General features: G+C 41.4%; 1 protein-coding gene across 1 annotated transcript in view; it reads left to right on the plus strand.

Annotated features, from left to right (window-relative positions):
* The window catches only part of HYDIN (HYDIN axonemal central pair apparatus protein), a 394665-nt gene that overhangs the window by 209691 nt on the left and 158435 nt on the right, over positions 1 to 26539 (plus strand). The window contains exons 20-24 of the mRNA XM_008702363.2: positions 8168 to 8406; positions 11382 to 11655; positions 13451 to 13594; positions 19774 to 19917; positions 24828 to 25141. Of these exons, the coding sequence (XP_008700585.2) occupies positions 8168 to 8406; positions 11382 to 11655; positions 13451 to 13594; positions 19774 to 19917; positions 24828 to 25141 (1115 nt within the window). The remainder of the gene's footprint in view (positions 1 to 8167; positions 8407 to 11381; positions 11656 to 13450; positions 13595 to 19773; positions 19918 to 24827; positions 25142 to 26539) is intronic.

Consider the following 26539-nt stretch of genomic DNA (forward strand, 5'->3'; position numbering starts at 1 on the left):
AATGTAATCACAGTATGCTTTTCATAGCTCAGCTGTGAATAGTATTTACATGCTCACAATGGAGTAGATTCTCACCAGAAAATAAGTTTTAACTATACTGGGGGGATGGAGGGAAGAAAGTGATGAAGAGAGAGAGAGAGAGAAGAGCTGTCATTGTCTTCGGTAGAGAGAAGTAAATTGATAATGCTCAAACTGGAAAGTTAAGAAGTAGCAGTAGATTCTTTAAAGGAAGGCAAACGCCAAAAGAAAATGCAAAAAAAATTGACAGCGGTTGCCTCCGTTAATGGACAAGGATGGGAATAACAGGGAAGTGTGGGAGAGTGGGCTTGAGGGACCACTCTTTTCATGGTTTTTTTCTTAGAACCATTTGACTTTGCAAATTATTTGTATGTGTACATCTCATAAAAATTTGAAAACTTAAATCTTGCTGCAGGAAAGTATTATAGTATGCCATTACCATTTATGTAAGAAAAAGTAGTATATATGCAAATGGGCTTTTTTTTTTTTAATCATAAAGAATATCTGGAAAGATATGCAGAAAACTGCCAACAGTGGCTGCCTCTTGGGATGGCAGCTAGTGGCCATCAACAGATAGAAGAGAGAGAGACTCTACCCATATACTCATTTGGGTTTAACACTGTGTACCTGTATTTTTTATTTACAAAGAAAATCTTCTAAGAAAGAAAGAAACTGGGAATGAAATGGAAGCAAGAGAGCAAACAAAGTTAAAATTACATGGGCTCTAAAGAGAGTGTCCACATCCTTTTAGGACGAGTTCTTTCTTCAATAAATATAAGTACATGTCTTCTTATTATGCAATTGACATTATCCTTGTAGAACTAAAGGAGGAAGAAAAAAACCACTCACAATGCCACCGAGCATATAACCACTCTTAAATTTTCAGTGAATATCTTCTGAAACATCACTGTGTTTCCCCTCCCATGGGATAGTACTGCTTCATTACCAGCTATTTTCACTCAACAATGAAGTGTAGTCACTTTCAATATGAATCATTAAGGACTATTCCTGTTCAGATCATTTCAGTGACTGATTCTGTTGCATCACTTGGCTCCACCAGAGTTGCTTTAATTAATCCCCTACTGATAGATTGTTTCCAGTTTTTTACCACCGTAAACCGGGCTCATGTCAGAATTGCTGATCACATTCCTCACTCTTCCCTTTGACTAGACTTCTAGAAATGCATTTGCTGGGTCATATGGCATGAACATAACTAAAAGGCTTGCTATATCTTATGACATTATCTCCCAGAAAATCTATACCAATTTACATCCTACCCCCAGCAGTGTTGAAGAATGTCACCCTCTTCCAGACCCTTGCCAAATCTGGCAGATGAAAAAAAAAAAAAAAAGGTGTATTGTTAGTATTTCTTTGGCTTACTAGTAAGGCTGAACATTTTCATTTATTTATTGACAAAAAAAATATTTTTTGAACCCCTTCCCCATGCCCGGTACTGTGCTAACTGAAGTGAGAGACGTAAGGGCATACAGAATGGTTTCTTTCTTTGAAGTGTTTACAATCTCGGAAAAAGAAATAAATACACAACTGATACAGTATTACAGTGCACCGTGTTATGATACGTAACCACAGGGGAGGAAGTGATTAATACTTCTATAAAACTTAAAATGTTCATACATAAAACATTTGAGTGGAGACTTGGAGGATGAGGAGGAGGAGGACAGGGAAATGGGGTGCACGATCCCAGAGAGTAGCATAGTTAAGTGCACGGACGATGTACGGTACACTTGGGAAGGGCGAGAGAGCCGGGAGGGCCAAAGTCAAGGGAGCATGTTGGAAATTGACAGTGCCTAGGAAGGAAGCGTGGAAAAGCACATTGGGACCCTCTTATGAAGAATCTGAAATAGATTCTCCAGACCAAAAGCTTCTATCTGGTATACCAGTCTTGATTACAGGCTGCCATGTTTCAGACAGAAAAACTGACAAACATTCACCATGAACCTTGGAAATTATATGTAAAGTCTGGTGTGTGTGTGTGTGTGTGTGTGTGTGTGTGTGTGTGTGTGTACATTTTCTGTGGTGGGGTTGCATAGCATTCTCAAAGGGGTAAAGGATTCAACACCAGTGGTCCAGACCTTGGAGAGCCCTCCAGTATCTTTATCAGAATAGGAGCAGGATGAGGCCTGTGAAAAAGAACCCTGTCACTAATGTAGCCTGGGGAGGGCACAAGCAGGAAGGGGAACTGGACATGAAGTTTTGATAGGTAACATTAATAATACCCACCCTTTACTGAGCATTTACTCTATGGTAGACAAAGTGCTAGATGCTTGGCACCTGTTTTATTTCATCTTCATGCAGCACATTTAGCAGATGAGGAAACGGAAATAGATTTTCAAATTAATTCTGGATCACCTGGCTACAAATGGCAGAGTCCGCAGTTGACCACCAAGTCATGTGACTTCAAAGCCCACAGTTTAAACACTACCCTCTGCTTCCTCTCTTGTAAAGCTCTGGCACCATTTCTTTTTTACTTCATCTCCTAATTCTCAGTTAATTATTTTAAGTAGCAAAGTGACTCACTTCAGGGAAGAGAATCAAATGAGTCGAGATACCATTTAGCAGACGAAAAGGAGAAAGGCCTCAGTGACTGTTCATTGTTCTTATTCCACAAAGAAGTGATCATCTGCTGAGATAATAGTATTAATCCAAAGAAATCCCTAGCTCTGCACATTGGTTCCTGTTGTTATTTGTGTCTTCTCATTCCATGGAAGGAAATTCTTGCAGATTTCAACTGGCAAACAAGTCATTTTGAAGAAAGTGCACAGCTTTTTCTTCCAGCTCCGTGCTCATTAGCACTATGGAAGAGGAGGTCGGCCTGAGTATATTCACTCTCATTTATTGTTGAAATACATGTGCAAACAATAGCATTCATGTCTGTCTTCCATGGCAAGTATTAACTACACCCTAAGGAAACTTATAAAAGTTCTGACCGTATTACCTTGAGAGCTGAGCAGTGCCTAAGAGGTGTACTGGTGCACTATTATCAAATAAAAAGCAGATGTCATCTTCAGACGTGTGAAACCTCAGGGTGTCACACTCATCACCAGTGGGCATGAAATTCTGAATTGCAGAAGATCACCATCTTTCCATCTTTTACTGTCTTGTGTACATGCATGTATCAGCCTTCTGTACGTGTTGTTCACGGGCTGCTCTAAGGACTCGTCCTTTCTACCCCCGATTTACAGAAAAAAACAGAGGCAGGTGTTGCTGAAGTTTGGATAGAAGGCTTAGGAAAGCTCATTTTTACCATTTGGGAACAAATATGTGAAACCTTAAGGGCTCATCTGATCTACTAAGGATAATCTCCCCATTTTTGGGTTTTTTTTTTGTTTGTTTGTTTCACAGGTAACTTAGTGATTCATCAGTTGCATACAACACCCAGTGCTCATTACATCAAGTGCCCTCCTTAATGCCCATCACCCAGTTACCCTATTCCTCTACCCCCTTCCCCTCCAGCAACCTCGGTTTGTTTCCTATAGTTAAGAGTCTCTTACGGTTTGTCTCCTACTCTGTTTTCGTCTTATTTTTCCTTCCTTTCCTCTATGTTCATCTGTTTTGTTTCTTAAATTCCACATATGAATGAAATCATATGGTATTTGTCATCCTCTGACTGACTTATTTTACTTGGCCTAATATCCTCTAGTTCCATCCATGTCGTCGCAAATGGGCAAGGTTTTATTCTTTTTTTTTTTTTTTAAGCTTTTATTTATTTATTTGAGAGACAGAGAGGCACAAGAGTGGGGAGGGTCAGAGACAGAAGCAGACTCCCTGCTGAGCAGGAAGCCCAATGCGGGACTCCATCCTGGGACTCCAGGATCATGACCTGAGCTGAAGGCAGTCACTTAACCAACTGAGCCACCCAGGTGCCCAGTTTTATTCTTTTTGATGGCTGAATAGTATTCCTGTGTGTGTGTGTGTGTGTGTGTGTGTGTGTGTGTGTATACACACCACATCTTTATCTGTTCATCTGTTGATGGACATCTAGGCTTTTTCCATATTTTGGCTATTGTGAACATGGTTGCTATAAACATTGGGGTGCATGTGCCCCTTCAAGTCACTATGCTTGTATCCCTTGGATAAATACCTAATAGTGCAATTGCCGGGTTGTAGGGTAGTTCTATTTTTAACTTTTTGAGGAACCTCCATAGTGTCTTCCAGAGTGAGCCCAATCCCTTCTAAGGGCTCATCTGACCCACTAAGGATAATCTTCCCACCTTAAAAATCAATGGACTTAGGACCTTAATTCCATCTGCGAAATCCCTTCACAGTAGCACCTAGATTCATGTTTGACTAGGTAACTGCAAGAAGATACCTTTACATCAGGAGATAGACATCTTGGGGGCCACCTTATAATTCTTCCTACCACAAACCCTTACAAGTTGCTTCTCTTCTGGCCAGAGGAGTATCTGTTGTATGCTTTCTTAGCGTCCATCTTTGTTTCTCTGTTTTGTAATCTATTATTTTTAGCAAATACTATTGAGCCCACAATTATGTGTCATGTGGGGCATTTCATATTTTGATGAAATGATGACAATGGCTGTCATTTGTGAGGACTTACGATGTGTCGGATTCTCCTCTGAGTTTCACATGCATTACCTCACTGAAGCACCACCACGATCTGCACAGAGGGTGCAGCTGATTTCAAAAGCTCCAGATGAGAACACTGAGCCTGGGCATGGTTAAGTAACACACCCAAGATCCAGCAGTTGGAAAGCAGTGGAGCTGGGACTGAAACCCACATCCCTTTTCCTTCCAAACCCTCCTTCCTCACCTATTTCCATCAGTTGTTATCTTACTCTATTGTAGTTTTGAAAGGTTGTGGGATGTCCTCCATAGCTATGATGATTATCATTCATCCATTCCTTCTTCCATCAGATCTGCCATCTGATAACAGAAAATGTCACATATGCCAAGTCCTTCCTAGTAGCAAAGGACATCCCTAAAAGTCAAACAGCAAGGAGACATAAGGGTTTTAGAGCAATTTAAAGCTTGACTTTGGGGGAGGATAGTCTAGTACCTTAGCAGCTGGCGTTTTAATGTGCCTTGTTCGTGGATTCTATGATATACTTTGCTGCCTGGTTTTATGCCAAACATTGATTAATAAGCTTCATCAAAAAGAAGCCTCACCAATTTGGCCCTGGAGAGCAGCTTCATATCTTCTTTCCAGGGCAGCCAACCTATGTCAGCAGGAATCAGAATAGAAATGGTACCCATCCATTGAAAAATAATGTCCCTTGACTTGAAATAGCACACCCTATCTTCGTTGTGAACAGAGGATTGACCTATGCTACTGGCTAGAGCAGGAAAATAAATGGTTATAACAGGAGAGATGACATTGACAGAACTTTCTTCTGAAAGGCATTTGTTTTTTGATAAAAGACGGACAAAAATGGCATTGATTCATGTTTTAATTGTAAGCAGAGTCCCATAAATGAGTAAAACTATGTAGAATGTTTCAAGGCCACTAATTTGGGAAGAAGGGCCAACAGCTGAGATGGTTTGGCCTAGAACTTTCTTATTTTCTCTTGTAGCTACCTCTCCATTTGTCCTAACACCAGATAGGTATGAACACCACTCAATTCACAGAGGAGTTGAAATGCCAAGTTATGCACCCATTTCTGTGTTCTGATGGAGTAAATTCTTCACCTTCCAAAATCTGAGATCCAGGTCAGTTGGGAGAAGACCCTAAGAATCTAGCAGTAGCCTTAACCATCAGGATGACTTTAGCAGCAGGCGGCTAGTGATTCGCCACACCCACTCCCTTTTACTCTTGGCCTCAGAGCCAGATGACATTTCTCAGCCCTTTTTGTAGTTGAGCATGGCTGCATGACTGAGTTCTGGACAGTGGAAGTGGCAGAAGTGATGTGTAACACTTCCAGGGTTGGTACAGAAAGTTGCAGCATGTGATCCTCCATCCTCTTTCTTCTCTTCTTGGCCAGCTGGTTGTCAGTGTCTAGAGTGCTGAGATCCTGCAAGTTAATCACGTCACAGTCAAAGGATTTCAATATCCTCTGCTCTGGAGAAGCATCTCGTTCTTTAGGTTTCCCTGGAGCACTTCACCCCAGCCCCTTCTGACTCACATTTTTGTTGTTTACGTGTAAAAGCAAGAACATAATAGGTGTATTTAAAAGTGACTTGCACACAGCTGAAGAAAGAATTAGTGAACTGGAAGATAGCTCAGAACAAATCCAAACTGAAGCACCAAGAGCAAAAGAATGGAAAGTGCGGATGGGTGTCTAAGAGACGGAGGACACAAGAGAAAAGCCATACACACACAAGGATAGGGAAGAGAATGAGGCAGAAAAAATATTTAAACAGATAATGGCTGAAAATTTTTCAAAAATAAGAGATATCAAACCACAGATTCTAGAAGAGAAGCAAATTCCAAGCAGGGTATGCAAATAAACTCATTAGACAACTTATAGTGAAACTGCCCTGCAAACAATTAAATATAAAACAGATGAACATAGGGGAAGCGAAGGAAAAATGAAACAAGATAAAAACAGGGAGGCAAACCATAAGAGACTCTTAACTTTAGGAAACAGACTGAGGGTTGCTGGAGGGAAGGGAGTGGGGCGATGGGGTAACTGGGTAGCGGGCATTAGGGAGGGCACTTCGATGTGATGAGCCCTGGGTGTTGGATGCAACTGATGACTCATTAAATTCTGCCCCTGAAACTAATAGTACATTATATGGTAACTGAATTGAATTTAAATTAAATACATATATACATACATACATACAAGGGGAAAATCTTAAAAGGAGCCTGAAAAAATAGATAGATTACCATCAAGGAAGCAGAATTTATATTTTTAGAGTAAATAAGATGCTTACAACATTTTTATAACTTGACACCTTAACCAAATTTTTAACTTATTTTGGGGCCTGATTATGCTATATGAGATTTTCTTCTAAAGGTAGGATGCAGGATTTAAAGGGCTGTTAAGCAAAAGAGGGAGCTTCAATTTATCCTATTTATCTCCAAGGGAGTGGACCAAATTCCAATGTTATGGAAGGTACAAAAAAAAAGCCTCTTTGCTTAACATAAGGAAGAAACATCTTCTAACGTAGTGTATAATTAACTTCTTTACATGCTTATTTGTCTCCTTGCACTAGGATATAAGCTCTCCATAGAAGGGATGTTTATGTTTTTTGTTCTTGTTGGTGTTCATGGATATATGTCCCCAGCACTTATAATTGGTACATAGCAGGTCCTTAATAAATATTATATATATAATAAATATTTATATATGAGTATATATAAATATTTATATATTTATTTCTATATTATTATATATAATATATTATTTAATAAATTATATTATTTAATAAATAAATATTATATATAAATGTATAAATAATATATAATAATTATACACTATGTTAGAAGATGGTAAGTGCTACGGGGAAAAAAAAATAGAACAGGGCAAAGGAGATCCGGATTCCTGGGGGAAGGTTTGCAATTTAAAATGTGCTGGGCAGAGTAGGCTTCGTTGAGAGGTATCATTTGGCCAAAGACCTTAGGGAGGAAAGAGTGAGCTATGAGAGTCTAAGTGGTTAAAGGAGACAGATTGGTGGGCATCACTTCCAACTGTATAATTTAGTCTTGTCATATATTTCAAAATAAGTTTGAAATTTTAGCAAACGAAATTCCATTGATTATCATGGAATAATATGTATCAAAACTTCCTGTATTGTGTTCGTTAATGAAAGCTGTTCATCCTCACTATAACATCATAGAAATTTGCCCTTGAAAAACATTTGTTTTTTAAAAATTACAGATTCCAGGAAGGATGTTGTACCTTCTGTCGGGATCTCAGAATTGGAGATTAGAGCAGATAATTAGTATAAGCTTGTTAGAGAACTGGACTGTCATCTTGAGAAAGAGATATAAAGAATCTTCACAGAGCATTCAAAAGTGGAATTGTAGGTTTGCTCTTCAGAATCAGATTGCTTTTTTGAAAAAAAAGAAAAGCCAACAAACACCCAGCTGCTTTGATTCAAAAAAATAATGTTTGTCTCTGATGTGGAGTTCTGCAGTGCCAGCCATTTGAAGTCTAGAGGGCTTTGACATGAGCAGAATGAAAAGCCAAGAATATCTTCACTGTTAACTTGCAGTCTTGTGTTGCAGGCACACAAAAAGTCCCTGTGGACGATTGAACCCAGTGAAGGCATGGTGCCCCCGGAAACCGATGTTCAGCTGACACTGACGGCCAACCTGAACGACATCCTGACATTCAAAGACACGGTCATTTTGGACGTAGAAAATAGCAACACTTACCGGATTCCCGTCCAGGCTTCCGGAGTTGGTTCCACCATTGTCTCAGATAAGCCCTTTGCTCCAGAACTCAATTTGGGAGCACATTTTAGGTAGGGAGACATCCTGGACCGATTCTTATAGAGACTCCAGATGTTGCATTAGCTGAACATCAGCTCTACTTTGAAGAATTATTTTAAGTCAATAGAACTAGCATCTTCAGGCGCCACCGCCCCCCACCCTTTTTCCTGTCTTCACTCTCCCTCCAGATGGTACATTAGCCACAAGAAGACATTTCCTAGGCACGGCGTAGTGGAGTTCTCCAAGCCATGTCCCTCCACACTAGAGCAGAGACTTACAGAAGTGCATTTTTCTCTCAAATATACAGTGGCTTCTTTGTGACAGATTTAGAATCTCAACCATGACATCTCCTCTTTAATTTCAATGCACTGCTAATTCCTCTTCATGAATGTAGAAAATACAGATGCAACTTGGTGGTGACCTAAGTAGAGTAGAACTTGGAAGGTTAAACATTTATTGTATATTATCAGGTATTGCAAGGCCAGTAATTTTTCTGGTGTTATGTTCTCTGCTTGTCTCCCCTCCCAAGCACCAACAATTGAGATGGTTGCAATTAGCTCCACCTGAAAAGCTAGAGAATCTCCGTATTTAAATAAAAGGGGGTAGAGGATAGACATCTTTGAGCAGAATAGTCTAAATGCGGCTCTGAAAATGTATGAGGTTTGAATGCTAACAGTGGAGGATATATAGGGGGGTTTATTCATGGTTCCTCAGAGGAGTCACATGGCTGCAACTGGTCGACTCTTGGGGGCCAGTTGAATTTGGCCTGTCTGTTGCAATACTGTGAACAGATCTTAGAGGGGTGCTCCTGCCCTCTGGTGTAACAGGCCTTGAAACCAAGTTGGACACACTATACTTAGAGAAGATGTGCTTGACAAAAATCAGTTAAGGTCCTCCCCAAAACCCCATCCACACCTCCTTTCCTCTGCTCCATCTACAACACATGACACTTGATCGAAAATACATTAACCAACAGGCATGAAGTAACAGGGGAGTCAGTTGAATAGCATATGTTTTCAGAGAAGCATCCAATTACAGTTTTTGCATTCACTAGGTATAAAAATGCTCCTCTCCACCCATGTATTGACCATAAGCTAGGGCATTTTGTCATTGCGTACCAGACTCCTATTTCCAAATTTCTTGTTAAATGCACTCAAATATAATTATAGAAAACAATATACTGCATGCCAGACTTAATTACATGTTCTCCTTAGCCTACAAATAGTGTCAAATAGCCCCAAAGGATTTTCTGACACTTGCCTAGAAACGGAGCATTAGCTGGTAGTTGTCTATGAATGTAGAAGCAAACTGCAGCTTTTAGCTGCCAATTTCTCCTCTGGACAAACCCTGTGGTTATTCTTTTCACCATAAAATCAGGATGCCAGCAATCTCCAGGAGAAACGTCAAAAGCAGGGGTGGGCAAACTGCAGCCCACTGCCTCTTTCTATAAATGAAGTCTTATTGGCACACAGCCGGGCCTGTCCTATAGAGTTCTGTGGCTCCTTTCACACTACAATGGAGAGTTGAGTAGTCGTGACAGACCACGTGGCCCAAGAAGTCTGAAGTATTTATTATTCATCCCTTCGCAGAAACAGTTGGCCAACTTTTTGAACGTAAGGGTCTGAAGAAATACCCATATGCCACCTCTTCTGGTTGCATATTTTGGGGCCGCTCCCTTAAATTTTCAGAGCTTCTATTCCTTTATCTATAAATTAGGAGAAAAGATACTTATTATTAGGGGGTTGCTGTGAGGATTGAAATATATACCTACCATGTATACGTGACAGCACTGCCTACTTCATAAACAATTGAATTCTTTATTATTTCCCTACAGCCTGGACTTAGCCATGAAGTCAGACTCCTCCAGGAAGCATGCTCTGTGGATGCGTACTTAGATAGAAGTGGTTACACCTGACAGTTGGCAAATACTCCTTATTATTTATCTGATGCTTCAACTTACTTATTAGATATGATGATATTTCTAAGGAGGAACAGAGGGGATGAAATCTCAAAGCCTGATAAAATTTTAAAAATAAAAAACAGTCCTGAGATGAGTTTTATCCCTGGAAAAAAAATTTTTTTAAATAAGCTTATAAATCAGTTTTTTTTTTTTAATCCCAAAGAAAATCATGTTTGAGCCACCTCCAGGGTCTTAGAGATCACAGTGTCTCTCAAAGAGCCAGACAATCAAGAGGTTCTTAATGAGTATTCATGGAATAGATGAATGAATGAACAAGTGAATTAATGAATGAAATAGCAGCATTTCTAAAGCACTAGTCTAAGAAAAATGACCAATCCAGCTGATGTTCTAGTCCATCGTACAGTCCCCTTGAGCTTCGCTTGGGCTTGGTGGATATGTGTGGTTTCTCTTTGAAGTATCCTTCAAGTTGAGCTCCTCACAAGATATTTTAATCAGTCACAAGTTGAAATGTATTTTTCCTCCAGTAGGTATTTTGCTTTCCTTTCACTCCTCAGAATCATTTCTCATTAATAAGAGTGGTTTTCGCACGTGCTGTGTCTGTGTTCCGTGCTCCTTCCCTGGTGTTGGCAACTCAGGAACCAAACTCAGGTGCCAGACTCAAGTCTGTGGACTCCACAAGTAGATTCCACCTTGTCCCATTACTGTGGTGGGGACAGTAGCCTCATGATTTAGCCTTCCTAAAATTATAAAACTAATGTCTATTTCATCACTCACTTTTTTTTTTAAGATTTTATTTATTTATTTATTTGACAGAGAGAGAGACAGCCAGTGAGAGAGGGAACACAAGCAGGGGGAGTGGGAGAGGAAGAAGCAGGCTCCCAGCAGAGGAGCCTGATGTGGGGCTCGATCCCATAACGCCGGGATCACGCCCTGAGCCGAAGGCAGATGCTTAACCGCTGTGCCACCCAGGCACCCCTTCATCACTCACTTTTTAAAATACTTTCAGAAGAGTAAATCCCAAGAGTGTAGAGCTGAACAGAACACTCCAGAGCAGAGTCCTCTCAATCCCTGCCTCTTCTTTTCCAGCCTGGACACCTATTATTACCGCTTCAAGTTGACCAACAAGGGACGTCGGGTCCAACAATTGTTCTGGATGAATGAAGATTTCTATCCGCAGGACAAGCTGAGCAAGAAGGGCCTGGCTAAGAAGGGTCTTGCTAAGAGCCAGCCCCAACCCCAGTGCTCCCAGGAGTCCAGGGCTCCCCCAGGCCCCGTGTTTCAGCTCCACCCCGTCAGAATGGAGCTGTACCCAGATCAGACGATCGATGTGATACTCGAAGGCTATTCTGCTACTCCCAGGGTAAGAGGACAGCACATTTAGGAACTATTTTTCTCCTAAATAAATCTTTGCTCTATCTATTTCTTAGGAGAATCCCTTGACATTTATCTGAAGAAAGGATGTGGTTTCTCACGGTTTTCACACAGCACGGAGTTACCATGGCAGCACCCATTGCTTTCAGGGTTCAGCTCTGCTCAGTTTTCTGTTTGTTTCTACAGCTACCATGAACCCAACCTTAAAATACCATTTCAAGGAGGTTCTCATCCCCAGGGTCAGCGGGGACCATCCAGCAAGTTTCTGGCAGGGGGACATCCAGCGTTCAGCCAAAGCTAAACCTCCTCTTAACACTTAGCAATATTAATTTCGTATTTATTCAAAAAGGATGTTTTTAGAGACACTCTCAGCCACCTCTCCTATCCAGGGATTCGGACATCCTTGGTCCCTTCCCTCTCAACCTGACACAACAGCTTCCTATTTATAACCATCATCTTTTTACGTGTCAATTAAAAAGCTGAGTTATTGTCAGCAGCTCCAATGTCCTGCTCATATTTATATCATCACTATTCTGCTTTAAACATTTAGGCAGTTCCAAATCATTGTCTGTTTATTCCTATTCCCTTGTGGAAATTGGAAAGCATCAAAAAAATAAAAGAAACTTCCTAAATCACTCCTGAGCCTCTTCTACCTCACAGATGCAGGCTTTGTGGTTGGGAAATGATCATGCTTGAGCTCCTGCTGGAGTCACTGAAGTAGGAGGGGATACCGAACTTTTTCCTCATGAAATAGGAAACGATACAAATTTGTCTCCCAGCAGACACGATGGGAAAGCCCGTCCTGGGCCTCAGCTCCTTTAGGGTCACAGACTTTATTTCCTTTACCTTGTTTCTTTGCAGAGCATTTTCAGGCAAAATACATCTTTAGTGCAAAAACAAAAACAAAAAGATTATTTCCCATCATGGAGTAAATAATTTACTCTTTCTTTCTGTTATCCAGGGATTCAGCCAACTTTTACTAAGTATGTATCCATGACAAACACCATGCTAGGCACTGAGGATGCAGAGATGAATAGAACACAGCCCCTCATCGCAAGACACTGGCAGCCTGTTGCAGGAGAACATTTACAATGTTATCAAGAGCCGATCATATTTTTAAAGGCATTAAATCAGAGCAGCTGGGATTCTAAATTCAGTTTAAGATTTACTAAAAGCTTCCCAGAATGTTCTTCCCTGTTGTAGTACATAATTGAGAAGAGACTTGAATTCATTAACATCCAAAACCTGAGTACTCTTCAATATAAGCTAATCGTGATATCACTTCACTGTAGGCCCTTTGTACTTTATAAAAATCTGGTCCTCTTGGGTCCAAAGAAATACTGGTTTCTATAGCATGATTTTTAAATATTCAAGAATGAAAGGCAAAATTTTTCTAGCCATAGCTCCTGATTAGCTCAATAAGAAATCATGTATCTACCATTGAACTATAAGCCCAGGAAGGGTTTTACCTGCCTTGTCTGTCACTGTTCTGTACATCTAGCTCCTAACAGTCCTGATACATAATACATGTTGAACTGAATGTAGATCGATCGTGTCCTCAGGAGCAGTCAGAAACCAACACAGGATCCATCCAGGATGTATTCGACCAATCAGACTTGAATAATAGTGTGACAGAGAGCAATCCCTGAAATGCATTGCTCAGAAAAATGTGCTTTTTCCCTGGTGTCTCCAGGCAGGTAGTTGAGAATTAGCTTGCTGATTGTTAAGAAATGAGTTTTCTGAGCTATGGATGTTCCAGAAGTGCCGGTATATCTCCTCTACAGATCGTCAAAGAAAAGCTGGTGTGCCATGCTATGATCGGGGCGCAAAAGGGGAAGAGCTTGGTGATGACTGTGGATATCCTCTGTGAGTTCATAGCGCCGCTTATCCAGCTCTCCACCAAACAGCTCATATACCGACTGGAGAAGGTCAGTGCGGCTTGCTGCCCGGGGTGGGTGCAGTAGGGGTCAGCGTGTTCACATTTTCAACTTGGAAGCTAAATTAATGGGAAGCCTGTTAACACCTACACCCAGCCAATGTTTTTTTAAGCTTTCAAGGCCAATACACATTCAACTAAAACTTCTGAATCTAAACCTACCTTCTTCTGAAATGTAAATTGCTATGGAAATTCTACTTCCATCATTCCTGATTTAGAAGACCAAAGTAAGTGAAGGGGTATTCCAGGGAACTGAAAATGCATTTTAGTTGATCCTTTTACTCTAACTAGATTAAATAAACATTGCAGTATAGAAAGGGTTGGAGTAGAATTATTGATAATTATAATAATCAGTAAGAATAGCTGCCACTAGCAACCTCTTTGACTTCAGCCATAGCAACTTCTTACTAGACATGTTGCCGGGGGCAAGGGAAATAAAAGCAAAAATAAACTATTGGGACTTCATCAAGATACAAAGCTTCTGCATAGCAAAGGAAATGATCAACAAAACTAAAAGGCAGCCTACAGAATGGGAGATGATATTTGCAAATGACATATCTGACAAAGGGTTAGTATCCAAAATCCACAAAGAACTTATCAAACTCAACACCCAAAAAATGAATAATCCAGTTAAGAAATGGGCAGAAGGCATGAATAGACACTTGTCCAGAAAAGGCATCCAGATAGCTAACAGACACATGAAAAGATGCTCAACATCACTCGGCATCAGGGAAATACAAATCAAAACCACAACAGGATACCACTTCATACATGTCAGGATGGCTAAAATTAACTCAGGAAACAACAGGTGTTGGTTAGGATGCAGAGAAAGGGGAACCCTCTTGCACTGTTGGTGGGAATCCAAACTGGTGCAGCTACTCTGGAGAACAGTATGGAGGTTCCTCAGAAAGTTGAAAATAGAGCTACCCTATGACCCAGCAATTGCACTACTAGGTATTTACCCAAGGGATACAAAAATACAGATTTGAAGGGGTACATGCACCCCAATGTTTATGGCAGCATCATCAACAATAGCCAGACTATGGAAAGATGCCAAATGTCCATCAGCTGATGAATGGATAAAGAAGGTATGATATATAGATATATATAAATCACAATATAAATATATATATCACATATGTATAAATCACACACATATATAGTGATATATATTTAAAATTGAATATTACTCAGCCATCAAAAGGAACGAAATCTTGCCATTTGCAATGACATGGATAGAGCCAGAGAGTATAATGCTAAGTGAAATAAGTCAGTCAGAGAAAGACAAATACCGTAAGATTTCACTCATATGTGGAATTTAAGAAACAAAACAGGTGAATATATGGGAGGGGGAAAAGAAGGAGAGAGGGAAACAAATCAGAAGAGACTCTTAATGACGGAGAACAAACTAAGGGTTGATGGAGGGAGGTGGGTGGGTAATGGACTAGATGGGTGATGGGCATTAAGGAGGGCTCTTGCGATGAACACTGGGTGTTGTACATAAGTGATGAACCATCGAATTCTTCTCCAGAAATCAACATTGCACTGTACGTTAACTAACTAGAATTTAAATAAAAATTTGAAAAAAGAAAAAAAAAAAAGAGTAGCCACCACTTAACTGATTGATATGCACTGGCGTCAAGCTGTGCTCCCTACATACACTTTCCCAGTTGTTTTCTCACAACAATCTATGCTGTAGCTTCTGTTGTCATTCCCATCACACTTGTGTGAGGAAATGGAGATGCATGTTAAGCTGTTATGCAGATCACCTAACACTGCCTGAGAATGATCAACTTAAACTGTTTGATTCACACTCTTTAATTTATGTGGCTATAAATGCCCATGACTTTATATGGCCATTAGAGACAAGCAATGAATGGAGGAGGCCAAGGACGGGAAAGCTAGGAATGGCTGCTGCTTGGGGCAGGGAGTCAGGATGGTGAGGAGGTGGGGGCCACATCCTGCTGACTTCCATCCTAGAATTATGTGTGATCCCAAACAGATATGTAGGCAATGACTCTTCCAAGTTGAAGACTGGATTGGTGCTGGAAATCTGGTAAACCAGCCCGACATAGTCAAAGCTAAGAGACTGGTTGAGGTTATAGACCGTAAACAAATTATTAAAATTTAGTTGTTTAAGATTCAGTTTTAAACAGTGCTAAGGAGAAAAGATAAAAGGTGTTGTGAGGGGCGCCTGGGTGGCACAGCGGTTAAGCAACTGCCTTCGGCTCAGGGCGTGATCCTGGCGTTGTGGGATTGAGCCCCACATCAGGCTCCTCCACTATGAGCCTGCTTCTTCCTCTCCCATTCCCCCTGCTTGTGTTCCCTCTCTCGCTGGCTATCTCTATCTCTGTCGAGTAAATAAATAAAAAAATCTTAAAAAAAAAAAAAAAAAGGTGTTGTGAGAACATGCCTCAGAGACGTGGCCGTATATGTACATGTGGTCATAGACAGCTTTCTTCAGCAAGGGCCTTGAGTTGAGACTTGAAGGAGAAGTAAAAGTTAGTCTGGTGATGAGGGAAGGACAAGGAATCATAGGCAGAGGGAACAACACATGCGAAGGGCCTGAGTTAGGAAAGAGCTTGGTGAGTATACAGAACTGAACGGCCATCTTAGAAAATGTGCCTGGATTAACACAAGGTCCATCTAGAGAAAATGGGCAGAGGCCAGATGAGTTTGGCATGACTGGGAGGCATGTTCTTGACTTTGGGTTTTGTTCTGGTTGGCCATTGGAGGGCTGTAGGGAGGGAGAGGAGTGACATGGTCAGATTTATTCATTGGAATAGTCATACTAGCTGCCGAATGGAGTATTTATCAAGGCCTACCGGGTACCAGGCACTGTGTTGAGAGCTAGGGATATAACAGTGAGAATAGTCCCTCCCAGATGAACTTCACAGCCAACTGGGAACACTAAGTATTAAGGAAGCTGTTGTTCCATAGTGTGGGACATACAGAATCAAAGCTAAGTCCTAACACAGTGCCATACAGGGACTAAGTTTGGCAGTGCTTAACTCATTATGGGGCAATCAACAAGGAACCCTTTTGTTACCTGGAGGCTTGCAGGAGAATGTTCAAGACCATTGATTCTGGTAGTGGATTCCATTATATTTTGTTCATATTAAATATCTATTGAGTATCCACCAGGGATAAAGTGCTCAGCTAGGAGGTGAATAAGGGAAGTTATGGTCAAGTAGAGAAGGTGAGGGGCGCCTGGGTGGCACAGCGGTTAAGCGTCTGCCTTCGGCTCAGGGCGTGATCCCGGGCGTTATGGGATCGAGCCCCACATCAGGCTCCTCCGCTAGGAGCCTGCTTCTTCCTCTCCCACTCCCCCTGCTTGTGTTCCTTCTCTCACTGGCTGTCTCTATCTCTGTCAAATAAATAAATAAATCTTTAAAAAAAAAAAAAAGTAGAGGAGGTGAGATGTACAAGTTCACTTCAAGCCAGCAGAGAATTTCTGAGCACTTACATCATATGGCAGCAAAGACACAGCAGAACCCTGGCTTAATGGGCTGGTGGGGAAAATAGACACTGAAGAAGTAGAATGCGGGTTTCAGTGACAGGATGGGCAACGAACTGTGACAAGCTCCATGAGACATATAAAAATTAATGTGACACGAATTCCTGCTACAGTTATTACGTTTTCATTGCTATATCTTAAAATCTTCCTTTTAAAGTAATCAGGAAAGATATTTATTAGTAACAGCTGCACCAAATTTGGTGGCATCGTATTTCCTCTCAATTTGGTTATTCAGAAAAAAATCAGTGAGTATTTATTGAATATTTTATGCAAGGCATTACAGTGTATGTTAAATATGCAGCCTGGTTTCTTATTAGATTTTTTTTCCTAAGCCCATAAACACTCATAAAAATGTGTGCGTGGAGTTCCTTTTCTTCTTTTTATATCCTTAAGCCTTGGGTTTTTTTTTAATTCTTGTTTAAATCTCTGTTTGAGTTTATCACTAGAATAAAAGAGCAAATATTTGAATATGGCAGCAACATATTGAATTAAAAAACAAATTATCACAACTCTGTGTTCGTTTGTTTTTGCCCTTCTTTTCTTCCCCCCAAATATCATAATGGTGAATTATGTCCAACTACTGTATTTTTCATTGTTTATTTCCCACTCAAATGTAAGCCACATCAGGGACGATGAAGAAATGCAACTTTATTACCCAGCATGCACAAGAGGGCTGTTGGTGTTGGTGTTCAGATTTAATTACGTAACACCCAGTTATCTGTCCTGTCTCATTTGGGGCTTGAGGCAGCGGATCTGATTTAGGCCATTAGACTATAATGATACCAACCCTGCCTGTGGGAAGAATTTTTCTATAACCGCTTCCTCAGATATGATCTACTTTATAGCTATGGTACCATTCACAAGCCACACAGATGAAGCCACATCTCTGCGGAATTGAAAAGGTCAACTGAAAGTAGCAGCCAGCTTGCTTCATGAAGTCCAGCAGCAAATCCTGTCTCCTGATATTTGGGGAGACAAACAACCCAGAGAGAAGGGGTCATTTTAAAATAGAATGGCTCTGTGTGCATCGACTCCTTCTCATCGCTGACCTCTAAATGGCCTCTTGCCAAAACCAACCAAGTATGGCTTCTTTGCGTCAAAGCTTCCTGCAGTGACACAGCAGCCTGAAGGAAGGTCACTGGGTGGACAGCCTTTGTGTGGCCCAGAAGTGCTGCTTCATCCCTCCCCCAGACTGTAGTATATCATCTGCAAACACAAGGTGAATTCAGTACCTGTATTACCATGTCAGAGGGAGGGAGACCATGCCTGGCATCTCATGGGAAGTGCCAGACTGAACCCCTGAAGGAACTCTGGGCCTGCACAGGGGACCAGTGGAGCACAGCTGAGGCAGGAGCTTGAGCCAACTGTTAAGGACTGAGCATTTGTGTGTGTCCCCCCCCCCCCCAAATTCATATATTGAACTCCCAATCCCCAATGTGATGATGTTGGAGGTGGAGCCTTTGGGAGGTGATTAAGTCATGAAGACAGAGCCCTCAGGAATGGCATTAGTGCCCTGAAGAGTAGAAACAGAGACAAGAGACACGGCCCTCTCAGCCATGTGAGGACACAGAAGACAGCCATCTAAAGCCAAACACGGGATCTGCTGGCACCTGGGTCTTGGCCCTTCCAGCCTCCGGAACTCTGAGACCTAATGTCTGTTGTTTAAACCGGCCAGTCTATGGCGTTTGTTACAGCAGCCCAGACTGACAGACACACCGTGGGCGCCGGTTCCCCAAGCTCCTCAGAGCCTGAGCCGGGGGGCCAGGAGCCACAGCAGAAGGAAGACTGTGTTGAACAAAGAAGCAGAGACAGAGTTTGACCAAAATATAGAATCAGAAGGATTTAACTGAAATTGGAACAAGGAGAAAAAGCGAATCAAAACAATGAGGCCTGGTGAAAACAGGCTAGAGTTGCGAGAATGATTGGAAGGAGGCTGTCTTTGGAAGCCGAGATTGAGGAGTCTGGTTGCCTCCTGCTGATATTAAAGGACCCCCTTTCCAAAGCACACAAGAAATAACACGGACTCCGACATCAGAATGAGAAAAATGTTCAGCTGAAGATCCATTTCTGATACTTTCTCCAGTTGAAAAATTAAATTTGGTGCATCTAAGAAAGTGAAAATATGCTTCTAAATCAACTATCCCAGTGTTATCAGGAAAAATGCACAGGAAATAGTTATTAGCGTTTGTCACTATAACAATATATTATTGCAAATGTATAAATTTTTACAAATTGAAAATTTTAAGCATAGAAAAAATGTTGTATAAGGAAAATATTTTGTTCAATATAATGAGGCACAGCTTCTTCTACAAGATTTCACTAATTTATTAGACTTTGTTTTATGATACTGGAAACTTACTATAGTAACAGTACTATCCAGAGGCTTGGCTCTATAGGTGTTTTTACCCTGGCAACAAGAGAGTAAGAAATCTAATCTCTGTTTTCTGGCTTATGTAGGATCACTTTTCAGTAGTCCACTATAAATTCCAAACGATTTATCTAAATCTGTTCAAGGGTAGGGGGAAGACAGAGAAAGAGACAGCAAGGAGGGGCAGGGAAGGCTAATTCTGCTGTTAACAGTGAATATGAGACTTTGGTTGCTAAAGCTTACTATGTTTACCAGAACTCACTTTCCTCTTTTTCCTCTTTTGCAGAAACCTAACACTATCCTGGAACCTGATTACCAGCCCTTGGTCATGAAGAATATTTCCACCCTGCCCGTGAATGTGTTACTTTCAACAAACAGACCCTTCTTTATCTGTGAGACTGATAAATCTCCCCTGCCATTAACTCCTGAGGTAAGTTGACAGAAGGCTGTCCTAACAAGCTCCTAGGAGAGTTGTGTGTATGACAAAGGAAGAGAATAATGTCAGTGTACTACCTAATTTCGGTCCAGACAAAGAGAAAGAATTCAAGAAACAAAGAGGAAAGAATACAGAAACTTTTAAATCTCATAAACTCCAATGTCAATCAACTATTATTAATGATGTAAGAACTTTGGCTCGTTATGATGACCCTTCATTCCTGCCCATTGCAATCTTTAGAAAACAGCGACTTCCCGCTAATGATAATAGAGATCTTTTAATTCTGCTTTCTCAAATCTACCAAAGCTCCATACTTTCGGCCACAGGAAATAGCCAAAACCCAGTCCCTAGACCAGGGAGCCCATCTCCAGATACTAAGAAATCTGAACCAGCCTGAAGGAGGAGGCTGTGAGCTTATTGAGCCACCAGCCTGACTGAGGGTGCAGTATTCTCGAAACATCCCCACAAGATCAGCCCTGTGATCCTTTACTGGATGCCAGGGGAAATGGCCGGGCAATGGGGTAGATGGCACTGCAGAGCTGTAGGGAAGGGGTGAAGGAGAAACCAGATCCACACACCGTTGTGTTCGGCCTCCCAGTCTAGAGAGACAGCTCATGAAGAAGTGGTATAAAGGAGGAAGGGAGGGCGGGCAGTGATAGTGAGATCTCAGAAGAGGGAGCCTGTGACTGAAGATTTGCTGCGAGCCTCACTCAGGGAGATGGATCTTGCAGGGAGAGAGGGGACAGAGCTGCAGAGCCCCCCCCCCCCCCCCCCCCCCCCCCCGCCCCAGTTCTTTAGTGGGTTTCGTTTAAGTCTGAGCTGGGGGGAAAAAAACAAAAACAAAAAAACAGCTAGATCTTTGTATAGAGAAATAAAAGGCAGAAGAGGCAGAAGAAAAAACTGCTGCCAGGGAACCTACCCAAGGAAGAAGACTGAAAGTATAAATGTTGTTCTCTACAGTTTCAAAGAAGTGATAGGTGATATGACCTGTCTTTTAAAAAAACTTGAAGATGAGCTACGGGTGTTCTAAGTGGAGACAAAGGCTAAACTCACAGAGGAGAGGAGAACAAATGGATGACAAAATGGAAATTCAGACATGAACAGCTTTCTCAGTCTGGGTGGTAGATCAGACCCACTCTCTTGTCCCTCCTGAAACCTTAAGTTTAAAGTAGAAATGTTCAGAAGGAAAGAAGCCCAGAACAATAAAATAAAGGGGGGAAGAGGATGGGTATAACCAAATAATGAGAGATTTAAACAAATTCTAGAAGATAGAATGAGGATGGAATGGGTTGACAAAAAGACACAAAAACCTGCATTCTAGAAAATTCTCCAGTGACCCCGCAAAGATGGGGGAATCATTCAGCCTAAGTAGCCTAGGCTCAGAGGCAACAAGTGTGAGGAAAGCACTGGTACTAGAGGGATTCCATGTACATTAGACAGCAGTCCCACCTGACCCCACACAAAAAATATGGGCAGCTGGCTCTTATCCCAAGACCTAAAGATAAGTGCCCCTCCCCAGAGAAATTGATCAAAATGTCAGGGGAAATTTAATGTTTCTAGTGTGAGTTTCAGCACTTCAGCATAATGCCTGGTGTCTGGGGTATGATCATCCCCTCTTTGCCTAAGGAAGCTGTTCTGTGGACCAGCCCTGTGATACAAATTGAGACATGGCAGCCTCGGCATTATTAGGATGCCAGGTTGGGTCAGGAACTACTGCTTCTGGTAGTAACTCTTGTAGCACAGTCTGACCTTTCATATTATTTGCATGTGTAACTTTAATGAAAGCATACATATAGTTTAAAAAAATAAAGAGCTCCTACAAATCAGCAGGAAAAATACCTACAGCCCAATAGGAAAATAGGCAAAGGAAATGAACAGAGTTCACAGAAGGAAAAATAAAACAGTTCTTAAACATATGAAAATGTGCTCCACCTTCATCACGTTAGAAGAAATGCAAATTAAAACTACCACGAAACACATTTTTTTCCTATCAGATTGGCAAAGAGCAAAAATTGGTTAGTGCTGTGTGTTGGGAGGGTATGTGGAAACAGGCAGTCCCACAATGTTGGGGAAGGTATACATCAGAACACAATATGGCTGCAGCCATCAAAATTTTAAATGCCCATACCCTTTGACCTACTTATTCTACTGCTAAGAATTTACCCTTTAGCTGAATTTACCCTTCAGCAAGGATGTTCAGTGCAACATTGATTATAAGAGCAAAAGGTTGGGAGCCAATATCCATCAGCAGGAGATTGGCTAAATCAATATTGGCAGAATTTTATGATAGAATAAAATGCAGCTACAGGGCAATGCCATACGCACTGATGGGTGATCTCCCAGTGAAAAAAGCAAATTGCAGAATAAGAGTGCATAGTATGCTAGCATATGTATAAAACTTTTAAAAATACATATATGAAAATGATTTTATATCCATACAATATCTCCAACAAGGATATGCAAGACACTTGTAATCTTGGTTACTTCAGGGGAGGGGAACTAGTTGGCTTGGTTAAGGGGTTTAGATTTTTTAAAGTAAGGTCATACCTTGTCCTGGGACAGAACGTTATGGAATATTCAACAGAGAGACATATCTTAGTGAAGTTCCTGGTCTTACTGAGAACTAAAGAATTCTTGGCCTCTAAGCAGAAGGAAGGAACCCATCAAGGGAAGAGTTTAGACTCACCACAGACTTCTCCACGATAATACTTAATGCCAGATGACAATGGAGCAATGGCTGCAGTTTTGAGAGAAAGAGCAGCCCAGCTACTGTCCTTTGAGTGTAAAGACAACAGACAGACACTCTCAGAATGCGAGGAATCAATGAGCACAGCATTAAGACAACTTTGTTGAAAAACCCATTTGCCAATGAAATACAGCCATTCAGGAGAAGAACCAAATAAGGCTGTCAGCACTGAAAAACCCTGTAAGGGAAAGACCGGTAGGAAGCACTGAGCCCGTTCAGCTGTAGAACTGAGACTACACGACTTTGGTGGTAACAGCTTGGGAACAGAATGTTTGAAAGCTCTACTTTTAAAAAGTAACACTGCACAGCCAATAAAAACTGGGAGGTGTGGGGACCATAAGTGTATTGATATTCCACCCTTTTTACAGGTGGGCATCAGTAAGCTATTGTCTAAATTTGAAACTGCTTAATACTTCATTTTTTCTTGATCACAAAGGGATAATAAGAGTAATTGGCATTTATATACCATACGTACCCATGTGCTAGGCACTGCTCTGAACACATCACATAAACATTAACTCATTTCATCCCCTTAAAAAGAGGTAGGGACTGTTATTACCCCTCTTTCACAGATGGAGAAGCTGAGGTTTAGGAAGGCTAAGCCACTTTGCTCAAATTCATAGACCTGGTAACTGGCAGAGGCCAGATTTGGACCCAGGCAGTCTGGCTCCAAAGTCAATGATTTTAGGATTAATATCTCTTGTGTAAGAATATTTGTTTCAGGTGGTTTTTTTGAGAAAAAGCTCAAACATTTTAAAAAATAAATTCGTCTAATTTCATTTTTGTAAAATCATATTCATCCATCCATTCTGTCTGGACTAATGTTCAAAAAATGTTAACTCTGAGAAATAATATGTGGTGACATTGTGGATGAGTTTCTCCTTTCTCCTCTTCGTGCTTTTACATATATTGCAAACTTCTGCAATTGTGTATCATTTCTACAAAACAACAAAGGGGGGAAAGCATCTCAGACAATCTTCGAAGATACTGAAAGAGCAGGCGTCGCAATTCCAAGTGCTGGACATGGCGCCATCTGCAAGAACGCTTCTAAATTATGCCCCGGCCACCTGCACAAGTGGCCGGCCATGCTCTCAGATGGGATTAGCTGACTGAAGAGTCACTACCCTCTCTCTAATTCTCGAGTCAGGTGACGGGCTTTATCCACGGTAGCCATCTCATCATGTCACACTGAGGTGCACAGGGAAATACCTGAACCCGAAAACTCCGTGGAGAGGCAAGAGCTCTGTAAAACACTCCTTCCTGCCCACTCACCTCCTGACTGGCCCGGGGCACTTTCTGCAAAAGCAGGAGGCGCCTTTCCTGCAGATTAACTGTGGGAATTGAGCAATTCCCGAAAAAGCCAACTGGTAGCTAGGCTTTGTATGTAAGGTATTCCAGTGGCCTTGGTGTCAAGGAACACATGGGGATTTGAATCTAAGAGAGAAAAGGATAAACACAATCTACTGAACAAACTCTGTCAAGCTTCCGAGTGTCATTTTAAGTTGAATAGAAAACAGCAGAAAGTAGCTAACACTGCACTAAAGAGTTAGGATTGCAGACATGAGAAAAGAAATTAAATTGCCTAATCCATCCCTTTCTGGGTCACCCGCTCCAGAGCCCCTCCCCTAGGGCTTTAGAACACCTTTTAAAAATTTCTTAAGCAACGGATTTTTCCCATTTGTCTAGGAAGAGCATTTTACAATCTAATTTATTTTCAGTTAAGAGTATTTTATAATAGTTATTCATTGCAGATTTTCAACTTTTGCAACTCCTCAATCCTTGTAACTTCACGACTATTACAAAATCCCTTCCTTCAAATGAGTCCTGTCCAGATTTTCCTTGCTTTCATTTTCAACTAATAAAATACATGTGTGTGTGCCTTTGTGTATATAAAATACCTATAGTTGTTGATATGGTATAGAACCTATATAGATTTAGATATACTAGCTATTTAATTATGCATGTGTGAATATATAATTATGGACCAAAGAAGTGTGGATATGTATGTATTTCATGCTAATCTGTGTGCATCTATGTGTGCATCTGCATGTGTGTATGTCCATAAATACATACAAATCACTTTGGTTGTCCTGTTTCATGGAACAGGTTGGAAATGCATAGAACAAAGGTTAGTGATTCGCCATTGTCTTGTTTGTAGCCTATTAAACTGGAGATTGATGGAGAAAAAAACTTGCTGGTCAAATTTGACCCTTCCTACAGAAATGATTTGAACAACTGGGTGGCAGAAGAAATTCTAGCGATCAAGTACATGGAGCACCCTCAGGTAGACAGCCTACACCTGCGTGGAGAAGTGAACTACCCCAACCTCAGCTTTGAGACCATGGAGCTGGATTTTGGCTGTATCCTGAATGACACCGAGGTGATCCGATACGTAACAATCACCAACTGCAGCCCCTTGGTGGTGAAGTTCCGCTGGTTCTTCCTGGTGGACAACGAGGAAAATCAGATAAGGTACCCCTGCCTAGCAGCCCCGCAGAGCTCTTCTGGTCGTGTTCTTCTCCTTTGGGCTTTGCACTGGGTTTCCTGAATTCTGTGCACTGGTCTTCCACGTTTCAGTTCTGACAGCTAATTATTGACAGAAAGAACAAAGGGCCTCAAATCATGGTTCATCCTAGCTTTTCAAACAGGAAAAGCAGATAAAGCATCTTTGAAAGCCCCAATTACTCCCAGATTAGCAGCACAAGATCCATAAGCCTGCTTTAATTTTGAATCGAGTGGTTGGATCATTAGAAATTTGTCACTAATAAAACCAAAGCACAAGTTGAGGATTACAATACATTGAGTATGTGCTGCACTGAGCTCCATGCTCTGCAAATTTCAGGGGGTTTCAGTCTACCCCATACAGACACACACACACACACACACACACACACACACGTGCATGCAGACATATATATATGCACAAAGTAGTGGGAGGTGGTGAGTACCGAAAGAGGAAAGCTGTCTTCACAATATTTGGCTTTAGAAGTATCTCTGTTCAATTAAAAGCTAAAGCCAACGTAAGCAGCCCGTTTCGGGCCTTAGGAACATTTTCTTGGGAGTCCAAAGCCTCACTGGCAACCGGGACAAATGGGCTTCTGTGTATCTCCTTCCTGGGTGTTTGGCCAGCTCTGTGTTCATGCAGCACCTGAATGTCCGGTAACCACTCTGACCAGGGAAGGCTCATGTTGTTTCCTCGGCTCGTCGGTACTTCCCGAATGCAACCCTCATCTTGTAGATGACAGCCAGCTTTTCCCTTCCCTTGCTTGTTACCACGGTAACCACGGCTTGCTCTGGATGTCTTCCGAAGACATCTAATGATGACCCAGCCTAGCACTGAAGCCGGGCCGGGGCCTGAATGGCAGAGCCTGCTCATTAGGTGCCAAGAACTGTTTAGGTTTGGGATGAAATCAGCCAGCCTGACCTAATGAGCTTTGAATACCAGATTCTGTGAAGTTATTTTGATGTAACATAGCTACACGAGTGTATTCTATCCGGGAGCAAGGGACATGCTTAGTTTATTTTTCATTTTTGAGAGGCCATTTCCATAATTAAAATAATGACATTTTGAAAATGTACTTGGACAATACTGAAAATGATGCACTTAATTTGTCATCGATTTAAGCATTTATTTAACCATTTCCCCCCCTCTCTTCACGATCTTCCTATAGCTCGGTATCTAACTTCTGTTTATAATTCATTTGTTCACTCATTCACTCATTCATTCAGAGTCATTCAGAAAACATTCGATAAGTGACTCTTATACATCAGACAATGTGTGAGGCGTCAGGGATATAAAAGTGAGTAAGACATGGCCCGAGGCTCCTGGGGAAGCAAAGGGAACATGTGATAACACCAGGCTCTGAGGAA

Source organism: Ursus maritimus, unplaced genomic scaffold, assembly GCF_017311325.1.
Source record: "Ursus maritimus isolate PB19 unplaced genomic scaffold, ASM1731132v1 scaffold_19, whole genome shotgun sequence".
NCBI classification, from domain to species: Eukaryota; Metazoa; Chordata; class Mammalia; order Carnivora; family Ursidae; genus Ursus; species Ursus maritimus.